The sequence below is a fragment of the Mesoplodon bidens genome (genome assembly GCF_964165515.1).
Source record: "Mesoplodon bidens genome assembly, chromosome: 2".
NCBI lineage: Eukaryota > Metazoa > Chordata > Mammalia > Artiodactyla > Ziphiidae > Mesoplodon > Mesoplodon bidens.
This window is the reverse complement of record NC_138177.1, coordinates 144,360,979-144,381,690: the sequence shown is the minus strand read 5'-3', so window position 1 is coordinate 144,381,690 and position 20,712 is coordinate 144,360,979. Positions and strand designations below refer to the sequence as shown.

Sequence of the window (20,712 nt, the reverse complement as noted above, 5' to 3'; positions counted from 1 at the left end):
ATGAAACAGCATGTTTTATTATGAGCATCCAGTATATACTGAAAAACTCAAATTTTCCTAAGTCATAAAAAATGGAAGAGTACTTAAGAGCACAAAATCAAACAATCACAGGAATGGATGTAACCTCAAAAATCATCTAGATCAGTTTTTCTCAAGTGTAGTCCTTGGATCCAGCAACATCAGCATAACCTGGGAACCTGGTAGAAATGCAAATTTGCAGGCTCCACCCAAGATCCACTGAATCAAAAATTCTGGGCTCCGGGTAACCTGTGATTTAACAAGCCCTCCCACTTATTCTTATGCAAGCTAAAGTTTGAGAACCACTGATTTAGATCAAGGGTTTTCAGAATTATTGAAATTCTTGGGCAGATAATTCTTCATTGTCACAGGATGTCTACTGCATTATACAATGTTTAGCAGAACCCCTGGCCTCTACCCACTAAATGCTAGTAGCACCCTGCAGTTGTGATAGCCAAAAATGTCTCTAGAAATTGTCTAATGTTCTCTGGGTAACAGAAATCATCCAAAGTTGAAAACCACTTATCTAGACCAGGGATCAGTAAACTTTCCTATATGGGGCAGGGTAAATATATTGGGCTTTGCAGGTCATGCAATCAATTATTCAACTCTGCTAATGAGGGCAAAAGTGGCCAGAGATAGTATGTAAATGAACATGCAAGACTGCCTTCCAATAAGACTTGCTGACAAAAAATTTGGTGATTTGGCCCTCAGGATGTAGTTTGCTGACCCCTAAGCTAGACAAATTACCTGAATTATAACTGAATGTCCTCAACCCCACTGCTGCCAAGTGATTATCCAGGCTCTATTTGAACACCTAATCTAGTCTAATCTTCTGTGTTCAAGTAGATATGGGTCTAAGCAGATCTACATTTTATAGACTGAATAACTGACACCCAGAAAGGATAAGTGACTTGCTCAGAAAACCACAGCCAAAACAAAAAAAACAAAGCAAAAAAATGAGCAGTCTAGTCTGCCTAAGTGCAATGTTATAACTGCCTCCTATAGAGAAGTAACCATGTATACCTGTGAGGCATTCAAATGTTCTAACACTTTGCAGTTACTAATACCTAGAAAGAAAAGTACCGATTTCAGGTGGGCGGGGGGGCGGGGGACATAGATAACTTTATCTTAAAAGCTCAAATAGTAAATATTTTAAGCTTGTGGGCCATTAAGTCTCTGTCTCAACTACTCACCTCTGTCACTGCAGCAAGAAAGCAGTCATAGACAACAGGTAAATGAGTGTGCCAATAAATCTTTATGTATAAAAACAGGCAACCAGCTTACAGGCTACAGTTTCCTGACCGCTGAACTACAGAATCCATAAAACCTGTCTGGCAAACAACAGGCATCAACCGAGCCATGCTCAACAAATCTAAAGTCTCTCCATTCCATGGCTTCTGATCACCAGTGAGCTTAGAAGCATGGCACTGAACTGGAATGAATGGCAGCTTAGGAATGATCAGTCCCTCCCTTCCTCCCTTCCTCCTTCCCACCTTCCCTCTCTGCTGGTATGTCTGCTATATGCTAGGCACTGTTAATTTATTTTCTATGTAAGTTTTATCAATTTGGACAAATTTCTAAGTGGTGGGTCTTGTTTTCCTCTAGACATCCAAGCTATCTGACAAATTAAGCTAGAAAATGAACACTCTTATGTACACCTGGATAAAATATTTGTTTCAAACCAGTTCATGACCGTGGACAAGTCACTTCCTTTTTCGGGGTCTCAACATCCACGAAAGGAAAAATGAGAAGCTAGAAACAGTGCCCTGCAGAGAACAAGTGAGTACTTTAAAACTGTCAACAATGAAAATAACAGCTAAAATGTATTAAACACTTTCTATGTCAGACACCTGTTCTAATCACTTTACGTTAACCCTTTTTTCATATGGGAAAACTGAAGCAAAGTGGTGTGAAGTAACTGGTCAAAAATCACAAGATGAGTGAATGGCAGAGCTGTGATTTAAATCTAAGTAATCTGACATCAAAGCCCATGCTCTTAACCACTAACTACTAAACTTTAATCTACATGCCAAAACCTTATTTTCCCAATGACCAACAATCCAGACACAAAACAATATGCTTTGTCCCTCTAAAAATGAAGGGGACTGAAGAAAGGAAAGAAAGAATACTAACAAGACTACTTTCTGCCATAGTACTCAATCTCCTACCCAAGGTAACCTCCCAGGAAATAAAGATGATGTTCCATGAATACTTAGTTTGGTCCCTGATCCACAACATCACCAAGGATACCTATCTGTTTGGATCGATACCATTTCTACTCGCAGTCTGGTATCCTCTTTTGTAGAAAATATCTCTTTGCGTCAAACTAAAAAAGAAAGAAGAGTGATTCACAGCTTCATTTAGAAGGAAAAAATGTAATGTAATGAAAGGGCAGAAATTACCTACAAGTAACTTACCAGTAGTGTAATGGAAGAGTCCACGCTTCAAAGAGGAGTTGACAGGCAAATGAAAACTCACTACATCCCATAGTGATAGTCCAATATATGTAAATGTACAAAGCAATTTAGGCAGCAAAGGTATTACTAGCTGGAAAGACCAGGAGTAGAAAACAAAGCCACAATTGTGTCATCCAGGATATACAACTGAAAGTAACCTCAAAATCAGTGCCAAACTAGAGAAGAAATACAGGTACTCTTAATATGTGACCAATGGAACTAGATTCAGAAAGAATACTTTTTTAGCAAGGCAGGTAAGTTTTGTTTATGATAAAGTCTGATAGAAAATATTACTACTAGTGAAAGTTGTTTTTTCTTCACTTGAGTAGAGCTATGATCTATGTATCTATATTATCAGTAACAAAGAAACATAAATAGAAAAAACATGAGACCCACATGTGACACTAATCTAAATGGGTACACCACTCATTTTGTTCTCAAAGAAAAATTATAAGTAAAAAAAAGTATCTTAGAGGAAAAAGAATTTACCATGGCATTAACTGAAAGGTTAAAGGGGTGGGGAAGGGAGAAGACTCATTTTTTTGTTCATCTAGACCCAAAGTAAGAGGTAACTAATTACTGAAATTATTAAATAGCAACCGCAATTTTGTTTGGATAACTGTTTTCACATCTGTAAGCAAATCGAATACAGTCTCAAAAGTTTGTTTGATCAAATGATTTTTGCTCTATACCTCTCAACCTTAATGAATTATACAATTACAAAAAGAAAAAGATTTGGAACTTGCACCTGAATGCATCTGTTATTAAAAAAACTTTAAGGAAGAAAAAAAAAATCTCTCTTGATTCATCAGTGTCTGCCTGTTTTTTAAACCCAGGAAATTCCTTTACACCCCCTCCTGGTTCTGGTCAGCCAGAACTGTAGGTGTACTAGTCTAGTCATTCCTTTACCAGTAATATACTATGCTAACACTATTTACATTTATAGCTGATTTTTGTTGGACTATTCCAAGTTCTAAACTCATTTGTTCAGAGTGGAATTTACAAATTAATTAAACACTACGCTGTCATTCTCTCCATTCAAACTTTTGGTGGTGCAGCCACTATGGAAAACAGTATGGCGGTTCCTAAAAAAAAAGTAAAAATAGAAATACCATATGATTCAGCAATTCTACTTCTGGGTATATACCCCAAAGAACTGAAAACAGAGACTTAAAGAGATATTTGTACATCCATGTACATGTTCAGCATTAATGATTCACGATAGCCAAAACTTAGGGAAGAAGTGTCCATTGTCAGATGAACAGATCAACAAAATATGGTAAATACATAAAATGAAATATTATTCAGCCTTAAAAAGGGAGGAAATTCTGACACATGCTACAAAATTGAAGCCATTATTCTAAGTGAAATAAGCCAGTCACAAAAGAACACATACTGTATGATCTCACTTATTAGAGGTACCTAGAGCATTCACATTCACAGAGACAGAAAGAATGGTGGTTGCCAGGGGCTGGGGAGAAGGAAGAATGGGAAGTTACTGTTTAATGGGTAGAGAGTTACAGTTTTGCAAGATAAAAAGAGTTCTGAAGATGGTTGGTGGTGATGGCTGCACAACAATGTGAATGTACTTAATGTCATTGAACTGGACACGTATTGATAAAAATGGTTAAGATGGCACATTTTATGTTATTGTGTATTTCACCACAATTTAAATTTTTTTTCTATTGGTAGCTGTTCTTACTTGGGGGAAAAAATCTTTTAGAGGACAATTTGGAATATATTTGCTTTGTAATTAGTTCACTCACCTACAAAGTCCCAAATTATCCCCTTAAGTCTGAGCTGAAATCTTCCATCCACTACTTACCTCATTAAAAGAAACCAGGCAATTTATTTTTTAAATTATAGCTCAAGACTTGGAATGTAGATGCTTGGATGATACTGACTTCTTCTATAACTGGTCAAATCAATTTTCCTACCCAAAAGTGAACATAGTAAAATTATGTTCTATTTACCTCATATGATTGTTAGCCACTCTGCCACTGATTTCAACAGAAGTCCTTTGTTTATTGAGTTGAAATAGAGAATACAAAATCCTTCTCAAAAACTTTCCCATATTTAGACATTGTATTTTCCAGCAATAATCAAAATCTTAAACTTATTTATTTTTAAAATATAGTCACATTTAAAAATCATGTCTCTTTCTACAAGAGCAGCACTGAGCTCTCAAAACTATTATTAATTTTCATAATCATATGAAGTAAACAGAACATAATTTTACTATGCTCACTTTGGCTGGGGAAATTGATTTGCCCAGTTATAGAAGAAGCCAGTATCATCCAAGCATCTACATTCCAAGTCTTGATCTATAATTTTCAAAATAAATTGCCTGGTTTCTGATAACTGGATAAATGCTAATTTTTTAAAGTTAATTCTACAAAGCTTTTACGTAATATTTTTTAAAGTAAGAAAAACCCTTTTTTTATTTTTCTTTCATAGTGGAGTATAGTTGATTTACAATGTTGTGTTAGTTTCAGGTGTACAGCAAAGTGAAGAATAATCCATTTTAAAACCAAGTCCACAAGAATAAACTCAACTGGAATCATCATTTGTAAGAGGAATACAAGGTTCCTAAAATACACAAAAGGCTAATGTGCTTCTGCATAGTTTTCTAAATAACTTTTTTCTACCAGTAATGTTCTCCTGCCTATTTGACAATATGCAATTAACTCTCACCATTTGGAAAACAATTGTTCACTGCAGATGCCATAAGCTTTTTCCATTTTGTAAACAATTGTTCACAGCATTGCCATTGGTTTGAAGAAAAAAACTTATTAGAATGTTTTCATGCAATCAAAATAAAATCCCAAATGCTTGTCAGGAAATCTTACTTTGCCTCTGAATGCAGGAATCCTGAATTTCCAGACTGGCCGATAAAACTAAGCATAATAATTGTCACAAATAGGAACTTCCCCAGCAGTCCAGTGGTTAACACTCCGCGCTTCCACTGCAGGGGGCACGGGTTGGATCCCTGGTCGGGGATCTAAGATCCCATATGACACGAAGCGTGGCCAAAAAATAATAATAATAATTGTCACAAATAATAAGAGGGCAAACAGCTACAAGTTATTAGAGGAAGTCAAAAGTTTGGTAAATCAAAACAAAGTTACAGTTACCTTAAAGCTTTTAATGAGGTAAACTATACTTTTTGTTGCCTAAAGCCATTCCTACCAGAGCAGAACAATTTTACAAAAGGATAAAATCATTCCTAGACATAGAGAGTCCTTTATCACACAACTACATTCCACATTAGATAAAAGACTAACTTGGAGAATGAAAAAAAAGGCGAAAGAATTAGGCAGAAAATCTCAGGCCAATCCTAATCCTACAAAGCACCAAAACCTTGTGGTCAACTTTTATTTTCAGAACTTCTTTCTGTTTGAGTCTGAAAGTTACAGTATAATCAAATGCAGATATATGCATATTCCTAATGTAGCAGATATGACTTGAATAACTAAATGAGCAAACTCTGGAAATGGCCATCAGAATATTTAGTTGTAAAAATAAGTAACTTTAAAAATTAGAGAAAGAAGAAAAGCCCAACAAAATATCAGTAAGGAAAAATATTGCCTACTATGCTAGCGTTAGACCATGAGCAATGATGGCAGTGTTAAAGGAGGGAAACGCCTGCCTATACAGAACTATAGCTTCTAAGTTAATGTCAAAATAAATGGTTAAAAATATCTCACTACAATATTTTCTTCCAACATCAAAAGGCAAAAGTGGTGTTTACAGGGTATTAGTTCTAACTCCAAGTCTTTCATGAAGCATACAGCTCTACTTTCAAAGGGCCTCCCTAAAATACTTATATGCCACTGTCACTACAGTTGAGTCAGTAAGAAATAATCTTTGCTCATCCTTAAAATTTCTCCTGGAGAAAGGACACCAACCAAGTAGTTCAAATCTGTAGAGGAAGGGAATCCACAAATATGAATTGGTAATTTATTAAAGCTTGTGAACTCACTGCAAAGATACTGTGATACATACAGTCTATTTGCCTCCTCCTCTTCCTACACCCCAAAGACTCCAATAAGGCATCAAGTCTCAAATGTTTATTTCTCCCTCAAAACCAGCACAATGTCCCGCTACCCTCACCACCTCCTCACCATCATTCTTTTTTACTCTCCCCTTAATACACCACACCCACACTCCATACAGCACACTCTCCTCACAAACCCAAAACTCCTCACCTAAAGCACCTCATACTTAAAAGCCCCACACTTATCCTCGAATTCTAAACATTACCTATAATACAGGAAACAATACAATCCACACACAAAACAACCCGACATAACACCCACTCACTCGACAAATGCCATTCAAGCCGTACATAAGCCATTCTACACACCCCCAACATAACATAGTCCCCCACAGTTCACAACACACACACACACACACACCACACTCACACACACCTCAAGCCAGGTACCGTATAAAAACTCAAACCACACAGCACTGCAGTGCTCAAACAAACGCTGGGAAGAGGCCACCCTTTGGGCACCAGGAACCCACGAGGTTGGAGGTGAGAGGGTAACTGGGCCCGATACTTCACCTGAAAATCTGCCAGGATCATCTCTCGGTCCATGTTGGACGCCATGGCGGCCGCCGAGTTCCGCGGCTCCGGGAGCGAAGCGCGCACCCGGGAGGGAGACTGCGCCTCCTGCGGCCGTCGCCGCCGCCGCCGCCGCCGCCGGGCGCCGAGGGGCTGGCGGGCGAGCCGGCGGGCGGGCCGGCGGGCCGGCGGGCGGGGCAGCGCGGGAGGCTAGGCGCTCATGCACTCGGTAACCTTCAGGCGCCTGGGCCGCTTGCCTGCGCCCCGCGGAGCCCGAGCCGCAGCCGCCCCGACAGGAAGGTTGGTAGGGATGTGGGTTCGGCCTTACTGTCGCCGGCCAGGGATGAGGGCTGGTTGCGACAGCACGCAGCCGGCTCCCTTCAACGGCGACAAGACCGGCGGGGGCGGGGAAAACGAGCGAAAAAGCAGGCGGGCGAACGCCACGGCCGCCTCCGCCTCCTCCGCTTCCTCCCTGGCCGCCGCCTCCGCCCCTGGTTGGCCAGCGCCGAGGCTGTCGCACATTTTGCCTGTCATCGAGGTCGCAAAGCGCCGCTTTGCGGCTGCCACGTGACTGCCCTCCTGTCAGGCGCTGGGCGCGCGACTACCGGGCGGAGATCCGCGCGCCGCCAGCGGGGACGCCAACCTGCAACTGCGGCAGCTTGGAGTCCCGCAACAGGTTATTCCGGTTTGAATTAAGCAAAGGCCTCGGGGTACCGCCTCCCCATGGTTGGGGCGGGGATCAGATTCTGCTCCTTACGTGGTTATATAGTAACACACAAACACGTCAAGCCTCACAAACCAACTCAGCACACCGTCACATTCCGTCTAACAAACATTTCATAAATGTACATTTTCTCTGTTTCACCAAAATACAACTTCACATAGTCTTTTATGCTCAACCTGTCAAACCCCACTTGCACACTGTCACACTCGATCCCAAGCCCTGACGCTTGCATCCTCAGACATTCAGTAACAAAGAATGGCAAGCAACCAGATTCCCACGGTAGTCATGGGGCAGACGTAGAAGCGGAGAAAGGTGAGAATATCGATCCCGAGAAAAAGATGATCAGGCTTTGAGCCAATAGTCGAAGACTATGTACAGTGAAGTGCGATAGTTTATGTCATTCCCGCTGGAGGAAGAGTGACAGTAGAATATGTTCAACTTTGACTTGGGAAAATATCTTCTGGACTGAAATAGAGCATGTACTTGCGGTGGAAAGTATGTAAAATCCTGAAAGTGTGAAGTAAGTTTGCTGATTTTGTGCTGTAGTGTTAAAATAGAAACTAGTGAAATCACCATATAGAATCTTTGTATTCCCTGAACACAAAGAGCACTGTGGTGTTCTAAAGACCTAGGTTTATTCTGCTTTTTTTTTCTTTAGACGAAAATAGTCTGGCCTACAACTCTCATGTAATGGTCTGTATTTAGACCAGAATGAGGTAGATAAGGAACAGAACCCTCCATAGTCACATGAATTGAAGGGTTTCTTAGTTAGTTGCCACCCCCAAGGAAGTAATTCCAAAATATAGCATGAATATGAATTAAGAGGTGAAACATAGTACCAGCAATTTAAGTGTGGCAATTCACTTGCCCCATTCATATATGTCATTCTCAGCACAAGGCAGGTGGATGATTGTCTAGTTACATGGCCAGGATTAATGCAGCCCTGCAAAGTTGAGATTTTTCTCTGTGATGACATGTGTGTATATCTCGAAGCCCATTCAAATCCAGTACTGCTCCCCTTCTCCCTCCTCTCCATCTGGAAATTAAAAGAATGTGGTAATACAGAAAGAGGGGAAGAATACACTAGACATTCAGGCATATGGTTTCTAGTACTGCTTTCCCAACTAATTAGCTGGGGGAACTTGGTTGGGTCACTTAGACTCTCTGACTTCAGCTTCTGACATGACTATTTCAGGTGATGAGAAAACAATTATGAAAATGCATGGAAGCGTAAAATATTTTTACAAAGCAAGCATAGATTTCATAGTCAGCATTACTAAGCTTGAGTTCTAGTTCTGCCGCTTGACAAAAACAAAGACAAAATACTTCTCTGAGTCTTGATTTCTTTACTTCTAAAATGGGGCTTATAAAACTTATTTCACAGAGTGATTGTGATTATTGAGTGATATAATGCTTGTGAAAACTTTTCAAAACCTTAAACCATATTAGTTGCTATTACTTTGTATACCAGTTCCTAAATGCTTTTCTTAGGATCACCTCTTTCATAATATTTACACCAACAAGGATTCTTCTCCTTTCTAATCACTGCTGTACTATCTTTACAACACAGTTTAATACTCTGATAAATTCTGTAATTTTTTTCTCTAATTGTTTCATCTCTGCATGTTTTAATCTCTCCTCAAAGGTTGAAAGTTCTTTGAGATTATCAGCCATTTCATTCCATGTGTTTTTATATTCACCATAGTTCATAAATAGCAAACTCTTGGGTACATAACAACCAATGCCTTTGGATTTATTTTTATTGGATGTCTAGTATGTACAGGTACTTCACACACTTTATCTCATTTAATTTTTACAACAACCATTTCACAGAATAAAAAACCGCTCTGATAGGCTAAGAATGTGCCCAAAGTCATGCTATACAGGGACAGACCTAGTATTCAAGCCAGGTCAAAACTAGTGCTCTTTCCACTCACCCTGTTGCCTCCCTGCATTTTACCCTCCATAGTGTATAATTCCTGAAGAGACTGATTCTTCCCTATGACGTAACTATTCATGGTTGGATACCCAGAATCCAGAGTAACTTTCCACTACAGAGAAAGGAATGAAAGAAAAATAAATACTGAATTAAGAGAAAATTCTGGACTTCTCTGGTGTTCAGTGGTTAAGAATCTGCCTTCCAGTGCAGGGGACGCAGGTTTGATCCCTGGTCAGGGAGCTAAGATCCCACATGCCTTGTGGCCAAAAAACCAAAACATAAAACAGAAGCAGTATTTTAAGAAATTCAATAACGACTTTAAAAGTGGTCCACATCAAAAAAATCTTAAAAAAAAAGAGAGAAAATTCATTTTCCCAGAATTCCTTCCTTAAAGGAAACAATTTCATTCCAGTGTCAAAAACTGAGAGAATAAAAATATAGAGATTCTCTGTCCATAAGCATGAGCAAAGAAAAATAATTTTAATCTATCCATTCTCATAGTTGTTTTACTGCACTAACTCATGGAGCTCAGTCTAATTCAAATATAGATCTTTTTCTAGAATCTCCATGTTCTTTGATCTTACCATTCTTCTTTTAAAAGGAATTTTATTTCATATTTTTTCAAATATATATAATAAAGTTTACTTGTAGTTATTTTGCTAAATTTTTATTTGAAATAATTTTAGATTTATATAACAGTTGCAAACATAGTACAGAATGCTCCTATTTACCTTTTTTCAGCTTCCTCTGTTACCATCTTGCATGACCATGGTACTGATATCAAAACTAAGAAATTAACACTGGCATTAATATTAGTAATTATGTTCTAGAGACTCTATTTGGATTTTTATATTAATGTACTTTTTCTGTTCCAGGGTCCAAACCAGCATACCACATTACATTTAGTGGTCATGTTTCCTTAGCCTCTTCCAATCTGTGACCGTTGCTCGGTCTTGACTTTTGAGGACTAATGGTCAGGAACTTTATAGAATCTCTCTCAGTTTGGGTTTGTCTAATGTTTTCTCAGAATTGTGCTGAGTTTATGGATTCAGGGGAAGGATTCCACAAAGGTGATGTGTCCTCATCACATCATATCAGGGACACATGACATCAACATGACTCATTATTGGGGGCGTTAACCTTGATCCCTTAAGTTAATCAAGCTTTTTAACAATGCTACTCAATTACAATCTAATTCCTGAGAAGATTAATGCTACTACAGTTAGATCCACACTTAAGTAATCCAAAATGTATTTCATATAATGATTTAATGTTCGTTAGGACACTAGTGCCTGATCCTGGACTCTCTTTTTTTTTAGCTTATGGTTACAATTTATTACAGGAAAAGGGGAAAGGATACAGGCCAAAACCAGCCAATGGAAGCACATAGGGAAAAGTCTGGGAGAGTTCCAAACCCAAAGCTTCCAGTGAACTGGACTCTTAAGTAATGGAAAAGGCCTAACATTTGGGGATGAATTCTGAGTTCAAATCCTATATCCACTATTTATTGGCCTTAGTCACATTCTCTATAAGCCTCAATTCCTTCACCTGAAAAATGGGGATAGTTATCATATTTACCTCCCAGAGTTGTAAAGATTAAGTAATGTGTGCATGATGTTATAACCAGGAAACACTACATAAATATTAATTGTTGCTATTATGTTTAAACTTTTGAGTTGCTTACTGGGCATTTTCTTTTCTTACTTTACAAAAAGACTTTCATAAGTGGCGTGAGAACCCATATGAAAAAGCCTGCTGAATTTCAGAAATAAAATCCCAAAGCCACAATAATGAAATGATAAAAAAGGCCCCTTGAGGGTACCAGTCTGTTTTCTACCTCTCTTGGATCTATAAATATAACAAAAGGAAGACTTGGGGACTATGTAAAGAAACTGTAAATGCCATATATACATGTCCATAAGTTAATCATTCAGAAACTATGCATACTTAAGTCAATGAGGGGAAAAGCACAAAATAATTTGACTGTAGTATTTCTATAAACCCTTTAAAATGAGTATGAACTGCTGAAAAAATTTCCATGACTGTTAGTATTTTATATCCAACTAAAAGGCTCTATTTCAGTGTTTGAGAGATATGTCATTACTGTGTTAAAAGACAAACTACTACTTTCAATATAACAGATGCTTAACTGTTAATCTTTTTTGTACATAATGTTAGAATGTAAGCTTATTGAGGGCAAAGATACTCAACTTTGACTTCAGTGAACTAGCCCTCAACATGAGATTTTCATTGGAGGTCTTTTGTAGTGCTTACTTACGCTTTCTGACCTAAGATTGTAATCTCTGTGCTGTCAGTTCTGGGTTATACAATAAGCAAACGAAGTATATGCTTCAGGACACTAGCTAAGCCAGAGTAGAAAACAAACAAACTTTCTTAAAGAATTTAATATTTCAGCAAAAGCATTGAAGTAGTCAACATGGGAAAAATCAGAACTTTGTTGGACTCCTTTACACTTATTTTTTGGTTTTGTATTATTTTTATTTACATATGAGGTGAGCTGTTGGGACATCAAAATCTTTTCAATGCTTACGAGCTCCAAAACTATTAATCCAGCTCTGTATGCATCTTAAATTACCATAAGTTTTATTTATCGTTATTCAGCAAAAAGAATTTTATTTCATGAAAATTATAACACATGTATACCTATACTTTACATGAGTACAATAGTCTTCCTTATTACAATGTCTTCTCTTGGCAAGAAACCATAATAAATGCTAGAAAGCAACTCTCATAAGTTGGACTAATGCCAGTTATCTCTTAACAGCCAACAGTGCTACTATATCATCACACCCTCCAGCTGTACTGAAAGATTACATACTAATTTCCCAGAATAATCAAAAGTAAATTATATTATTTATGGTATTTACTGGTATATATGGAATCCTAAATGTTCTATTTGAAATGTCTAAATATATGTAAGAAACGAGAGGAGTTAATTTCTTGTGTTGTAGTTCATGTTTGATTCACATTTCAAGTTTAGTTACCTAAGGAGAAAAGAGCTCTGGTTATTTTCCTCTCAACAATTCAGTTAAAGGAAACACTGCAGGATTCTTCGCAGTTTCAACTCTCCCTCTACCTACCAGGCAATCTGATGCTAGATGATTATCCAAACGTTGTTGGTGTGTTTCGTTGCTAATACTCCCAGTGTACTTCAAGGAGCTGGGTATAGATGTTGCTGGAGGACATGCTTGCTAGAGGTCGGTAATAATTAGACCACCTGTCATTTTTTGCTTGGTTTCATTTTGACCGCTGGGTGCATCCTGCAACCGTGTTGGATATTTTTAAGTACAAAAAATATAGAAAATAATAATTAATTAATCTTACATAGCTAAAAGAGGAAGTTAAAAGTACACAGAACTGGTGTCTCAGATGATTGAAATAAACGATTAGGAAGATGCTATTCCCTTACATTTAGACACCCCCCTCCCCCCCAAAACAAGTCCCATCTAAGTAGTCAGAGAGAACTTTGACAAGAAAGAAATGGCCTTGTTAGAAAATCCTTCCCAAGACTTTTTTTTTTTTGCTTTAAAGTTAATTGCTTTTCTCCCTTTCCCCAAAGAAATGGAATATTTCAGTTTCAAGTCCCTGTAACATTAAGGCTTCAGAGTTCGTCGTGATTTCTTACCTATACCATGCCTTTAGTTTTCGTAAAAATCAGTCTATAAAAGACTTTTGCTTTTCCTGAGCACTGGTTTTGCTGTCAGTCAGGTCTCTCCCTCCACCCCGCGGCCACCTCTGCCCACCGCGGCCCTGGGCGTTGAGCTAGCAGGTGCGAGGCCGAAGCTCTGCACTGAGAAAAGGAGGCCGAGTTTACACAGTGCGCGCCCCAGAGGAAGAGGCGGCAGCCGTAGGCCTGGCCGCCCGAACTTCGAGAGCCTAGCGGGGGAGCGCGGAGGCGGGCCGGGCTGCCCGGCCAGGGCCGGGGAAAGACTCGCTTTGCGCCAGCCTCCTCTCCGCCTTCCAGCAGTCAGCGCCGCCGAGCCTCCAAGGCCCTGCGGCTCTCCGCAGCCTTAATTAACAAGCCTCTTTCCTCCACCTCCGCCCCCGCCGGCCTCGGGGCAGCCAGGGGTTTCACATCGCAGACTCCATTCCGCCCGCCAGCCGGAGGGGGCCGAACCCGGCTCCGCGGGTCCGAAGAAGCCACTCCGGCTGGGGCCTGGCCGCTGGGTTAGCGGGTGGGAGCCAGCGCAGGAGACTGAGGGAGGAAAGCGGAGAACGAGGAGGCGGGAGAAAGGGCGCGGGGCGGGGGGCGGGGCGAGCCCGGCAGAGTGCTCGAGCGCCACCAGGGCGGAGGGCGGGGCGTGGGCGGTGCCCAGCCTTCCCGCTCCCGCGGCGCTGCAACTCCGCCGAGCCTCCTTAAAACTCTGCCGTTAAAATGGGGGCGGGTTTTTCAACTCAAAAAGCGCTCAATTTTTTTCTTTTCAAAAAAAGCTGATGAGGTCGGAAAAAAGGGAGAAGAAACCGGCACCGTCTCTGCAGCGGCAACAGAAGCAGCAATTGTTTGAGCGAAAAAAGAAGCGAGGGAGGGAGGGAAGGAAAAGACCAGAAAGGGGCACGACGCACAAGTGTCTGTAGGGGTGAAGGGAGCAGGGACCGGCGATTTGGGGGGGACCAGCTACAAAAGAAACTGTCACTGGGAGCGCTGCGGCTCGGGAGCAAGCGGTGCTACCCAGCTCGGCTCCAGGGCACAGCTGGCTGGCGGCCGCTGCCCTATCGGCTGCACAGGCTGGGGGCACAGGCCAGGGGACCGCGAGAGGTTGGCGAAGTGGCACCCGGCGCCGAAGCCGCTGGGTTCTCGCCAAGAGCGGCGGGACTGGCTGCGCCCTGGGATTGTGGCGACTCCCGATACTCAGAGCTTGGCCTGAGACTTCCCAGGACCCTCCCGATCTCCGGAGGCCCTCAGAAAACCGGGAAAGGAAGGAAAAGAGGCGGCGGCAGCTCAATGAGCTTCTACATTAGGAAGTCTGAACTGGCTCGGTCGTAGGCGGGAAGTTACCGGTGGGCTGCCCTGTGCAGCCGCGATGCTGCAGCGCGCTGCTTCAGCAGCCCGGGCCCCATAGACACTTCCCGCATCGCTCTCCCCCTTCCTCACGCTGCTGGGAGTCCCAGGACCCGGTGGGGCCGGCATGACCGGCTTGCCGGGGGCCCGCCGCGCGCCCGGCAGTCTCCGGAGACGCGCGCCGAGCCTGGCTCCCACGGCCTCTGAGGCTCGGTGGGGCTGCGGTAGCCCGGCGGGCGGGCTCCGGAGCCCTCCCGCGCGGCGTTAGCCCGCAGCTCGGCCTGAACGCGAATTAAGGCTCCTCCGGAGAATCCAAGGCCACCGAGGAGTCGTTACGACCTGTAACTTGAGGGCCACGGAACTGCTACTCTCATTTGCTTTTGGCGATCATCTTTAACCCCCGGAGCACCTCAGCATCCAGCCACCGCGGCGCTCTCCCTGCAGCGGAGGACTCAGGACTACCCCTTCGGCGAGACGGATGGAGACCGAGCCCCTTCGAGGACCTGCCCCTGCGGTACTGGTTCGCGCGGCTCAAGTCACCACCGTGAACAAGGGTGGGTTGATGCCTTTTCTTCCCCCCCCCAAATGTCTCTTTTTTCGCGGTATTTTCTGCCCTGATCTAGTGCCTTAAACCTCCGCACACATTCCTCACGGAGATCTGTAGTGTAGGTACGTGCCAGCTCTGCCTATATTTTACGTCCAGAGTAATTTACCAGAAATATATGTGTGCCTGTATATCTCTCAGTTTAATCACCAGAATTCTTCATAGGGGTTAAGCTAAAAAGCGAGGAGCGGAGCCCCTCTCCAATGGCTCAGTTTTGCTGAATAATCACGTGTGAATCGAGGGGCGGGCTTTTGGCAGGCAGATCTTACTAGTATTTACTACCAAGCTCTACTCCAGATTAACCATCCCAGTCCTTCTGTCAGTCTCCGATGCCATCATGCAGCCTGGTTAGGAGCGAAGGAAAGGGGAAAAAGAAAAACAACTAATTCATCTTTTCCCGATCGTCAGGACCCTAAAGAATGGCCGAGCCTTGGGGGAACGAGTTGGCGTCCGCAGCTGCCAGGGGGGACCTAGAGCAACTTACTAGTTTGTTGCAAAATAATGTAAACGTCAATGCACAAAATGGATTTGGAAGGACTGCGCTGCAGGTTGGTATCCAGAGAGGTGGGGAAAACAGGTCAACAATGTTGCCTACGTGACCCGGGTTTCTAGAATAATAGCTTTTAAGCTTTCAGGGGTACAAAATTTAACTGTTTTAAAAACTAGTTGGTTGCCATATTTTATATCTTTAAGTGGATCCAACTCCCCAAAATGACGTACTTTGAACAAACTCGTCAAATCCAATAACATCCTCGATATCAAGTGGGTTCCAGGTTTGGTCTTAATTTTTGGAATGTTTTTGTGACGGTGGGGATTCTGTAGCAGTCGTAGCAGCGCTGAGTTTTTTGGTTTTTCTTTTTTTTAGACAGCTCTGTAAACACGTTATTATGATTATTATTTGAAGTAAATACACTGCTATTAGTGGTTTCCGTACTTTGCTCCAATAATTGAGTTTAACGTTAATTTTCTTGACTACTGGCAAGGGTGTTTTTTCTTCAAATGCTTCAGGTTTTGACCAACGACCTTTCCTCGTTTGGAATGGGTGGCCTGGGCACGGGCACAGGATGTACATTTCACAGTTAATGTAATACCATCCACCCATTCAGGATCGAGGAGGAATAAAAAGTTGAATTTTCTAATCAGAGCTCAGTTTATAGTGTTTTTGTCTCTGCGGTCATACCCTGGTATGTTCTAATTTTTAGTAATTAGATTTACAAGCAACAAATGAAACACGTCCAGCTGCCAAGTATTGTACCTGATAATTTTTTTTCCTCCTCTGAACGTTATCATGTAACTTAGTTGAAAGGCTTAGAAACAGAAAAATGGCAAAGTAGCCTCAAACAGTTGCTTTATCTGAGTTCTGATGATATTCTTATAAGCTATGCGTATTCAAAATGCAACACTTAAAGCTGTTTTTGAAAATCCACTGGGGAGAGGGTTTTTAGAGTGCTTTGTTTTAATTGCAAGAATTAGAAATTTAAGTGGCAGGAGATGTACTATTGACAGATGAAGTCCATACAGCCTGTATATTTTAAATCAGAATACACTGACCTTGCAAAAATTTCAGTATTAAGGAAGCTTACAGATACTAAATTATTTATCTTGTTATTTCAGGTAGATTAAGTGGGGAAAGGATTTTTTTCTTTTTCCACCTAGTAGTTTTTAACAGGTTTTGTGATGATAGCAATGCCACAAATTTAATATATTGAAAAGTTTCCTATTGAACATTCAAAATATTATATAAATATCACAAAGAGTGAGCCACTTAACCCTGTAAGAATAGGATCTTGCAGGACTTTTGACGAGCAGGAAGACTGGGAGATTAATACTGCAAAAAAAAAAAAAGTTTTGACAAACATTTTTAATACAATTCTGCAGTCTCGTTTATATTAAACATACTTATCAAGATATTACCACCCACTTATTGTGGCTTAGTCCTAGTACATATAATGAAACACACACAAACAGGAGTCTCAAGGCTTATTTTCAGTATGTATAATCCTGACTCTGAAGTTGTGTCATAACTCAAGAAAGAACTTTCTTTCAAAACAATTTCCAGCAGTACTATTATTTTTGGTGAAATATGGCAAATTTTCTCCTACAATTATGTTTATTAACCCAATTACAAAAGCTTTTTCCCCCTTCCTAGTGTAAGCTTCTCAATCAGGATGATATCAAAGGCCTTAATCGTACATTTGCTTTACAAAGATCCAAGGTGTCTCTCTCTTATTTTTCCCAGTTCAGGTCCTTAGATGTGACTAAGTATTTAGAGGCAGCTGTGGTAAAAATTAGACTGTGTTAATTTTTCATAACCAAAAAGTATTTCATTGAAGTTCTTGAAAAATAAATTATGTATCATTTTTAACCACTGCCCCAAAGGAAGGGCTAAAAGTCAACAGGGTTTTATCAACGGGGAAGCTTAACATCTTGGCCATCTATAGAGTTTGCATTTATAAAATATTATTCATTCTAAATATATTTCATCATGTTCCTTAATTTGTGATTTTTTAAAACACATTCTAAAGAGATAAATCAGCTTTGTATGTATTGTCCAATGTATATTTAATTTCACAAACATTTGAGTGTCTACTGTGTAATGTATTATAAATTTAGGTTATTATGAATATACCTAAATATAAATTAAAACAATTAAAATGCTGAAATATTCTTGCATGTTAATGAGACTATATTTTTCACAATTAAATTATATGTATTGTACAACTGAATACTGCTCCACAAAATATTTTATAACTATGAGAGCCTAATAGTGATTTCTTATTAGCGTGAAATATATATAAACACCAGTAGATAAGTCTTTGTCATGTGAATTATTTGTATGTTGATAGCAAATTTTAATACCAAATTCTGGCTTTTAAAATGCTGGCAGTTTACACATAGCTATTCCTAAATGCCTGATAATAACTGCAAAAGGAAATAAGATGGGATCACCAGTTGATTAATAAATGGGCTGAAACCACAAGACAAAGCTGTCTGTGTCCCAAAATACACATTAAATATCTTATTTTCTCTTCTTTTGCTCACTTGAAAATTAGGAGGCTAGTTAGAACTTTAGGGAACAGTAAGTAATATAGTAGAATGACTGTTTCATTCTTTTCAAGAACAGTTTCCATACAGTCATTTCCTATCTAATACAAGACATATCATGAACTTAGTTTTAGATAAATACATTGACAATGTAGAACACTGTTGCTTTTTTTCACTTTAATAATCAGTAACATTTTTAAATTTCAAGTGAAGGATTCTAAGCACTAAACACACCTAGTAACCCATATGAAATAATTGCAAAGAAAAAACAACTATTTAAAAAAATACTTGGAAACTTGGGGCTGTATCTATTTGGAAAGAACTTGTGAAAATTAATAATTTAAGAAAATACCAGGTTTGGATTTTTAGGAGATCATTTTCACACTTATAAAATCAGACTAGATGGAGTCTGATGTGTGGAAGCACTTCTTTGAGGATTTAAAGAAACTCACTCTCCTTATTTCTTTTCAGCTATTTAGAAAATAAAATTTACCCACATTTTATTTTACAGAATTAACACCCCAGGCACATTTTATGAGCATGAACAAGCAAACAGAAGGAGACTTACTTAAATCTCAAGTTCCATTTCTTTCATTTTAATAAATTCATGAAATTACACAACTCTTTATGGGAGATAGAGAACCAAGTTGTCAGTGAATTTTATATAAGTCGGACTCATTCTATTTTATTAATCAATTTATCCTACTTTGGGGCCCGTTTAAGATATTCCATCATAGAAGCTCAATTTTTAGTTTTCTTCTACTTTTACCTAATAGTACTCACTTCCTGCAACTGAGCCCTTCAAACCCGATCATATGGGTCTTCCCCAAGCACTCCTTCATCAAAAATAGTTACATACATAAAAAGAGATGGATATTTTAAAATATTCTTGTAGTAGGAGCACTTGAAGGATTCTACCCTTTTTTCTTCTTTTCTAGGTTATGAAACTTGGAAATCCCGAGATTGCCAGGAGACTACTACTTAGAGGTGCTAATCCCGATTTGAAAGACCGAACTGGTTTCGCTGTCATTCACGATGCAGCCAGAGCAGGTTTCCTGGACACTTTACAGACTTTGCTGGAGTTTCAAGCTGATGTTAACATCGAGGATAATGAAGGGAACCTGCCCTTGCACTTGGCTGCCAAAGAAGGCCACCTCCCCGTGGTGGAGTTCCTTGTGAAGCACACGGCCTGCAAAGTGGGGCATCGGAACCATCAGGGGGACACCGCCTGCGACTTGGCCAGGCTCTACCGGAGAAACGAGGTCGTTAGCCTGATGGAGGGAAACCGGGCGGAGGGAGCTGCGAATCTGCAATGAATGTGGGGAGGGCTCTCCCACACTGCCTTCTATTTTGTCAGTTAATTGATTGGCTGTCCTATTTTAATATCATTTGTTAAAATTCAGTTTTGTCATACTTTAAGCAGCTAGTTAAATCTTCTGAAACTGCTAAGTGGAAATCTTACTACAGGTTTATGAATATATTTAAGCAACATCTTTTTCACCTGCAAAACCCTGAGTTCTAACATGTAATTGCAAATAGCTTTGGCTTTCATCTGAATATTTTATCTTTCCCTGACTTTTCTCCTTGCTTCTCCCTTTGCCAGTCTCAATACCCAACTTGAAGACTTTGTTTTAAAAATGGTTTGTCCTGATGCTTCTTTTGCCTGATTAAAACACTTTTTCAAAACAGGAGGACAGTGTTTTCTGTGGTTTCCACTCCTCTTATAATCCCCACATAATTTGCCTCTTGCTAAGGAGAGCTACACTAAAAGATCATGGTGTTTTAAGTCTTGAAGTTAGAAAAAGTAGACTAATTGAAAAACTAGACATATTCTATTGATGATTCAGTTATTCTTTTCTTTCTCTCCTCATGCTTCCCCTCAAAGATTTTACTTGGTGCCTAGTATGTCTGCTTTAAAACAGAATAAGGACAACATGTTTTGGAAATAAACCTGAAATTATTTCAGTGTGAATTTATCCTTATATATTCGATCTTCCCTTTCTCTCAAAGTTAAATAGTTGAAAAACAAGTTTCAGAAGTAGCGATCTGAAAGCAAATATATGTTAGCTCTAAAAGGCACTTTAAAAAGAAAATGCCATCTAAAAGTGCTTCCCATTAGTTGATTTTTTTAAAATCACAAAATGAAACAATTGGTTAAACAATACGTTTCCCAAAGTTATACCATAAGTATGCTAAGTGTAACACTGGCTTTTTCTCCCTGAAATATCAGAAGTGTAAAGTTACAAAATGTTTAAATATTAAAATATGCTGCAAATACCAATATTTAGGGGATAAAAAGCTTAGCAAGAACATACATATATTACATATAAGGG

At 40.1% G+C, this 20,712-nt stretch overlaps 2 protein-coding genes and 1 long non-coding RNA gene across 3 annotated transcripts in view; 1 reads left to right on the top strand and 2 right to left on the bottom strand.

Moving 5' to 3' along the window:
* The window catches only part of FAF1 (Fas associated factor 1), a 486,188-nt gene extending 478,983 nt beyond the window's left edge, over positions 1 to 7,205 (bottom strand). Inside the window, exon 1 of the mRNA XM_081223886.1 lies at positions 7,048 to 7,205. Within this exon, the coding sequence (XP_081080012.1) occupies positions 7,048 to 7,092 (45 nt within the window). The 5' untranslated portion in view covers positions 7,093 to 7,205. The remainder of the gene's footprint in view (positions 1 to 7,047) is intronic.
* Positions 7,206 to 11,467: 4,262 nt separating this feature from the next.
* On the bottom strand, positions 11,468 to 13,926 carry LOC308612249. Its single transcript, XR_014015092.1, has 3 exons — positions 13,357 to 13,926; positions 12,812 to 12,991; positions 11,468 to 12,715 (listed from the first exon to the last, which is right to left on the bottom strand). It is a non-coding gene; the product is annotated as an uncharacterized lncRNA (long non-coding RNA).
* A 162-nt stretch (positions 13,927 to 14,088) lies between these two features.
* CDKN2C (cyclin dependent kinase inhibitor 2C) lies at positions 14,089 to 20,351 on the top strand. Its single transcript, XM_081226334.1, has 3 exons — positions 14,089 to 15,284; positions 15,743 to 15,882; positions 19,318 to 20,351. The coding sequence occupies exons 2-3, from the start codon at positions 15,754 to 15,756 to the stop codon at positions 19,693 to 19,695; spliced, it is 507 nt and encodes a 168-aa protein (XP_081082460.1). The 5' UTR covers positions 14,089 to 15,284; positions 15,743 to 15,753; the 3' UTR covers positions 19,696 to 20,351.
* The last annotated feature ends 361 nt before the right edge of the window (positions 20,352 to 20,712 follow it).

Excerpts from the sequence above, each read along its gene's own strand:
- CDKN2C (XM_081226334.1), top strand. The coding sequence starts at position 15,754 with ATGGCCGAGCCTTGGGGGAACGAGTTGGCGTCCGCAGCTGCCAGGGGG. Across the intron at positions 15,883-19,317 it reads TTGGAAGGACTGCGCTGCAG|GTTATGAAACTTGGAAATCC; the intron begins GTTGGTATCCAG and ends CTTCTTTTCTAG.